Below are 6230 nucleotides of genomic sequence, written 5' to 3'. Positions count from 1 at the left end.
AAACTCAAAATTTTACATTAGCCTCAATATATAAATGATTCCTCGTCGACTTTGATTTTGTCAAAGTCTTTGCTGTTTAGTGGGCATATTGTTAAAAAAAACAAAATAACAAAACTACGATTGTCAACGTCGTCGACATTTTTATCGAGTCGGTAGTAGACATGCTTCATTGTCATTCACTCATTTGCAATGTATCAGAAAAGAAAACAATAACTCCAAGAAATTATACTGAATATGATTCGTCGATTAATAACCACTAGATATCTTTCATGTCATTTTCTTCTTGTAGTCCTACATATAGAACCCTTTACTCAATACGTTCTTTTAATTTCCATAATATTTCAAAGCCATGCAGCATAACCAAGTTGCTATGTTTTCTTTCCAACTCCCCTATTTTATTTTATTTATGCTAATCTTAACATTAGCCAATGGCCAATTTATTAACACTAACACCACTTCTCCTCCCCCCACCACCACTCCCACAGCATCTCCACCCACGAACGCCACTTCTCCGGCGACAAACACAACCAACACCGCCACCACAATTACCAAAGCTGCTAATATTACAAAACCAGGATGTCCGAGAAAGTGTGGGAACCTTACAGTACCATACCCTTTTGGGATTGGCTTAAGATCTGGTTGTGCATTAAACCCGAACTTCGAAATCAACTGTGACACTAACACAACTGGTTCTGAAACACCCTTAATATATAACATTCAAGTCTATGACATCTCCGACTCGGAAATGCGCATATCAAATACCATAAATAGGAAGTGTTACTCACAAACAGGAGTTTTGGTTCAAGATGATCCTGCTTGGATGGCTTTAGGAAGGTCAAGTCCTTACAGTTTTTCTTCTCTCAACAGGTACGAGTTAATCAGATGCAAAATATAGTTTTTAGGTTGATTTCTAGACAGAACTCATATATATATATATATATATATCTATATAAAATATATATATATATATATATATATATATATATATATATATATATATATATATATATATATATATATATATATATATATATATATATATAAAGTCACCTTCTTAGGACCCATTTGGCCATGAGAATAATTCACCTTTTTTTTGGAATATTTTTTCACTTTTTTCACTTTATGGTGTTTGGTCATCTAAATTCCAAATGAAGTTGTATTTGAAATTTGGAAAATAACCAAAACCTTGTTTTCACTTTTAAATTGTTTGTTTTGGGCCTTTACTTTTGTTTTTTATTTTATTTTTTTCAATTTTTACCTCAAAAGTTTTTATGTTGCTCAATTTTTATATATATAAAAGTTATATATATAACTTTTTTGCACCGGTCAGAGGCAACTTATGATGCTCCTGTCTCTCTCTCTCTCTCCTCCCCAACAACATTGAACATCATGTGCTAAAAAACCTCTAAAATAAAAGAAGCAGGTGAGAATTTTGCAACAAAACCATATTTAGAAATACTATATTTTTTGTGTACACCAGTAAGCCTCCTAGTTACAACCTTTTGATGGAAAGAAACTATCAGTTTTGAGCACTCCATAAGCTGATCTCAAGTATATTTGCTATATTTCTCGCACTGGTTGCGTTTATTAATTGCTTTGGGTGGTTTTCTAGTTTTTAGAAATTGAAGGTATAAATCATATTTCATGTTTTTTAGGAAAAGTACATTTCAACAACCAAATATTATTTGCAAAAATTATGGCCAAACACAACTCCACTCCAACTCCAACTTCAAAAATTCCAAAAAAAGTGAAATTATTTTTGATTTCTATGGCCAAACGCCTACTTAATTTGTTGAAAAAAATTGAAATCAAGGAAAAAGGTGACTTTCGGAGATAATAACTATCTCTTGAGTGACCATCTGATAAATCAACTCTAATTTTCTGCTCCAATGAATTATTATATGCAAAATGATTTTTCGAAATGCTCATGTGGCAAATGGACAGCTTTAAACTTGGACGGATAAAAACAGGTCAAACTAATACATATGTCATGCCCAATCAAACAAAACCAATGTATTTTTCTTAAATGATGTAGTAGTTTGTGTGTGTGTGTGTGTGTGTGTGTGTGTGTGTGTGTGTGTGTGTGTGTGTGTGTGTGTGTGTGTGTGTGTGTGTGTGTGTGTGTGTGTGTGTGTGTGTGTGTGTATATTCTTCTAAGTTTACATAATTCTCAATCCAAGTTCTATTTTGTATGTTTGAATTTGGGTTGTAGTTTGTTATGGGTTACACTAATTTAACTCGTTTCAGGGTCTCTACTTTACGAAAACAATATTATTTCCGGTGCCATTATTCCTACTTCTGCAGCTGTAGATTTACATTTTTACCCAGTTTGGGAAGCGACATCCGTAATAGTTTGATGGGTCTTTTCAGTTTGATTCGTTGGGTCAAGCCAACAAATTAAATGTGTCATAACTCAACTCGTTTAAACTTTGATTGATTGGCAGTACTACTAAAAATGAATTTATTTGAGTATCTTCTTATGTCTAAACTTACGGACTCTAAATCGTAAATTCACCTTCTGCAGATACACCGTGGTTGGTTGTGATGATGGTGCTATAATGAACGGACTAAACTTCGCTAATGGTTGCCCCGCTCTCTGCAGTAGCTCCAGTGATGTAGTTGAAGGAAAATGTATGGGTTTTGGTTGCTGCCAAATAACAATACCAAAAGGATTGAAATCTTTCAATACATCTATGATAACCTCAAAAAATCACACCGCAGTTTGGTCGTTTAATCCATGTGGCTACGCGTTTCTTGGTGAGGCGAGTAGATTCGAGTTCGGGGGTGTGGAGGATCTCACTGATGTTAATTTTGCAAAGAAAATTATGGATAATGTCCCTATTGTGCTAGATTGGGCCATTGGTAGTCTTAGTTGTGTTGAAGCACGAAAACGTAACGATTATGCTTGCCTGGATAATAGCCAGTGTGTTGATTCCGACACGGGAAATGGTGGCTATCGGTGCAATTGTAACGGGGGATATGAAGGCAATCCATACATCGGCCCTGGCTGCCAAGGTAATTTAGTTTCTCTACTTTCTCACATGTTTGAACTTTCTTTGGTTTATGCGAAGTTTGTCCTTTTTTCTTTTTTTTTTTTTTTTTTTTTTTTTTTTTGAGTTTATGTTTTATGCATCGATAGTATACACAATATTAGCAATCACATCATCTTTCAGATAATTATGGGTAAATCTCTTAATAAATATAAATTTATAATATGTAAAATGGTAATTAGTTCACTATAACGTAATAAAATCTTTATCCTATCAGAATATGCATTTAAATCTCTTTTTTTTTTTCGCCACTTCCCCTAGAAAATCAATAATAGTTCAATTTGCTCTTTGGATTCAAACTTGGACGACTTGACATTGGCGGTGAAGTTGACTTATCACTAACCCACATTGGAGGTGAAGTTGACTTATCACTAACCCATCCCTCTCAATAAAGTTTGACTAAATAGATATTCGTATATTTCAGTTTATATGAGTTTATATGATATAGCTTGACAAAACATATATTTTAGGGGGAAAATGAAGATATTTTTAAACTTGTAAGCTTAAGTATGCCATAACATTTGTGTGGTTATAAAACTTTTGGAACTTGTGATTTTCAAAATGATGAATAATGTAGCTGTAGTTTTGATTAAATAAACAGTATTTTAGAGTTGATCTAGTCTAGCGGTCAGGTTGTTAGTAACTTATTTCATGGAGTAATGTTTAAGGATTAAGAACTATATAAATATTTAGTATATTTCAAAGTACTCAAGCCATAAGATAAAGAATGTGGTTTAACATCAACTTGTTTGAGTATCTTAAGTGGAGAAGGTCAAGATACATTGAAAACAAGCAAGGCCAAGCAATGGGAATTTAGCAAGATCTAAGAGCTGTTTAATAACTCCTAGTTGCAATAAGTGCACAAAATATATAATGCTGGAAGTTTCTTTAAACAATTTCACATCTTACTGCGGTATAATTACAGCTTTTACTAGAAGATATGTAAAATTGAAAAATAAAAAACGGACAAAATAGGCAAAGCATCAGGATTAATAGCTTTCTTTTTCTATTTTGCATACCAGATATTGATGAATGTGCAGATCCAAATGCCAATTCATGTGAACAAATTTGCATAAACACGCTGGGGAGTTACAATTGTTCTTGTCCAGAAGGATACAGTGGTGATGGCAAAAAGAACGGTCGTGGCTGTATTGCACCGAGCTCGAACTCTGAGTTCCCATGGATCAAGTTTTCTGTAGGTAAGTTTCTCAGAAATTTAAACTTACATGTACTCGCATATAGATAGACCACCTGCTTACTTTTTATTGAAAAAGTCATAGCTTATACACAGTAGTGAAAAATGAATACTTTTTCTTGATGTGAAAAATAAAATTGCATATGTCCCTTCTCTCAGATTTCTAATTCCAATATTACTTTTGTATAAACACAGGTATGGGAGTTGGTTTTATGTCCCTAATAGTTGGGACAACTTGGCTATATTTCAGCATCAAGAAAAGAAAACTAATTAAACTTCGGGAGAAATTCTTCCAACAAAATGGTGGTTTGCTCTTGAAACAACGAATCTCTTCTAACGATGGTGGTGTGGAAGCAACCAAAATTTTTACAGCGGAGGAATTGAAGAAGGCTACGAACAACTATGCCAGTGATAGAATTCTTGGTCGTGGTGGAAATGGAATCGTCTATAAAGGTATTCTACCTGATAACCGCATAGTTGCAATTAAGAAATCTAAGTTTGTGGACGAGGATCAGACTGAACAGTTCATCAATGAGGTACTTATTCTTACTCAAGTCAACCACAGAAACGTGGTGAGGCTCTTTGGGTGTTGTTTGGAAGCAGAAGTGCCTTTACTGGTCTATGAATACATTTCTCATGGAACTCTTTACGAGCACATCCACAATCGAAATGGAGCACCTTGGTTATCTTTGCAAAATCGACTACGAGTTGCTAGTGAGACAGCAAGTGCACTTGCTTACCTTCATTCATCAGCGCAAATGCCTATAATACACAGGGATGTCAAGTCTGCCAATTTATTATTGGACGATGTTTACACTGCGAAAGTGGCTGATTTTGGAGCTTCAAGGTTAATCCCAATCGATCAAACGCATCTTGCCACATTGGTTCAAGGTACATTAGGGTACCTGGATCCTGAATATTTTCGCACAAGTCAATTGACTGAGAAAAGTGATGTTTATAGTTTTGGAGTAGTTCTTGCTGAACTTTTGACCGGGATGAAACCTATTTCGAGGGACAGAAACGACGAGGACAAAAATTTAGCAGAGTATTTCTTTTTGTCCATGAGAAAGAATCAATTGTTTCAAATTCTTGACCGCAGAGTGGTAAGAGAAGGAAGCCTTGAACAACTCCAAAAAGTGGCTGAGCTAGTGAAGAGTTGTCTTCGTTTGCATGGAGACGACAGACCTACAATGAAAGAAGTAGCATCGGAACTTGAAAGTTTAAGAAAGTTCACCAAAAATAACCCTTGGGCTAATGGACATGGAAATGAAGAGAATGAAGCTGAATCATCAGATCTTTATACAATTCCAATTGATTCTAATACAGGTCTCAACAATTTCTCCGGACAATATAGTTCCAACTCCAACACAAATAGCAGCAACTTTTCTGGGCAATATAGATCAGATAGTTCTTCAGTGATATATAGTACTCCTAATTCAAAATAGCCCATTGATCCAAAACAGAAGGGCAACATGATGAGTGATGAAGATTTATGCCTTTTTAATTCCTTTGATCTTTCCCTTTCTTCAATGTTGAATTTTCTGATGTAATTTTCTTGCTTGTCATTTGTTCTTTCCTCTTCGAATTTTTGTTTACATAGGGAACTATTCCTTCTAGGTTCTATTGCCTTGTGAGTCAAACTCCTACTTAAGCTAGCTTTTAAATGTGTTGTTTCTCGTTTTAATATGAGAAAACTTGTTGTTTATTCTATTGTTGTACATTATATATTGAGTTTAAGAAAAACAAATCGGTTTATATTCAATTTAGTTCAGAATGTTGGTAAAACAAATTTTGATAAACAAGAGAGCTAATTTACACAGGTAATCTTTCCGTGTTTTCTTGGCAGAGGACTCTAAGAATTAAATCTATTTATTAATTTACAATATTATGTTATCCATACTGTGCTGAAAACAATAAATGTTGTTAGTAAAACAATGTTCAAACGACGAAACAATATTTTAATAAAAACCAAGAAAACAAATGAC

General features: G+C 34.2%; 1 protein-coding gene across 1 annotated transcript; it reads left to right on the top strand.

The window, feature by feature from the left end:
* Window positions 1–310: 310 nt before the first annotated feature.
* On the top strand, window positions 311–5953 carry LOC132056944 (wall-associated receptor kinase 2-like). Its single transcript, XM_059449355.1, has 4 exons — window positions 311–867; window positions 2525–3015; window positions 4073–4249; window positions 4441–5953. The coding sequence occupies exons 1-4, from the start codon at window positions 350–352 to the stop codon at window positions 5688–5690; spliced, it is 2436 nt and encodes an 811-aa protein (XP_059305338.1). The 5' UTR covers window positions 311–349; the 3' UTR covers window positions 5691–5953.
* The last annotated feature ends 277 nt before the right edge of the window (window positions 5954–6230 follow it).

This window comes from Lycium ferocissimum, chromosome 5 (assembly GCF_029784015.1).
Source record: "Lycium ferocissimum isolate CSIRO_LF1 chromosome 5, AGI_CSIRO_Lferr_CH_V1, whole genome shotgun sequence".
Classification (NCBI taxonomy): domain Eukaryota; kingdom Viridiplantae; phylum Streptophyta; class Magnoliopsida; order Solanales; family Solanaceae; genus Lycium; species Lycium ferocissimum.
The sequence above is the reverse complement of the archived record's forward strand: the minus strand, read 5'-3'. Positions and strand labels throughout refer to the sequence as shown.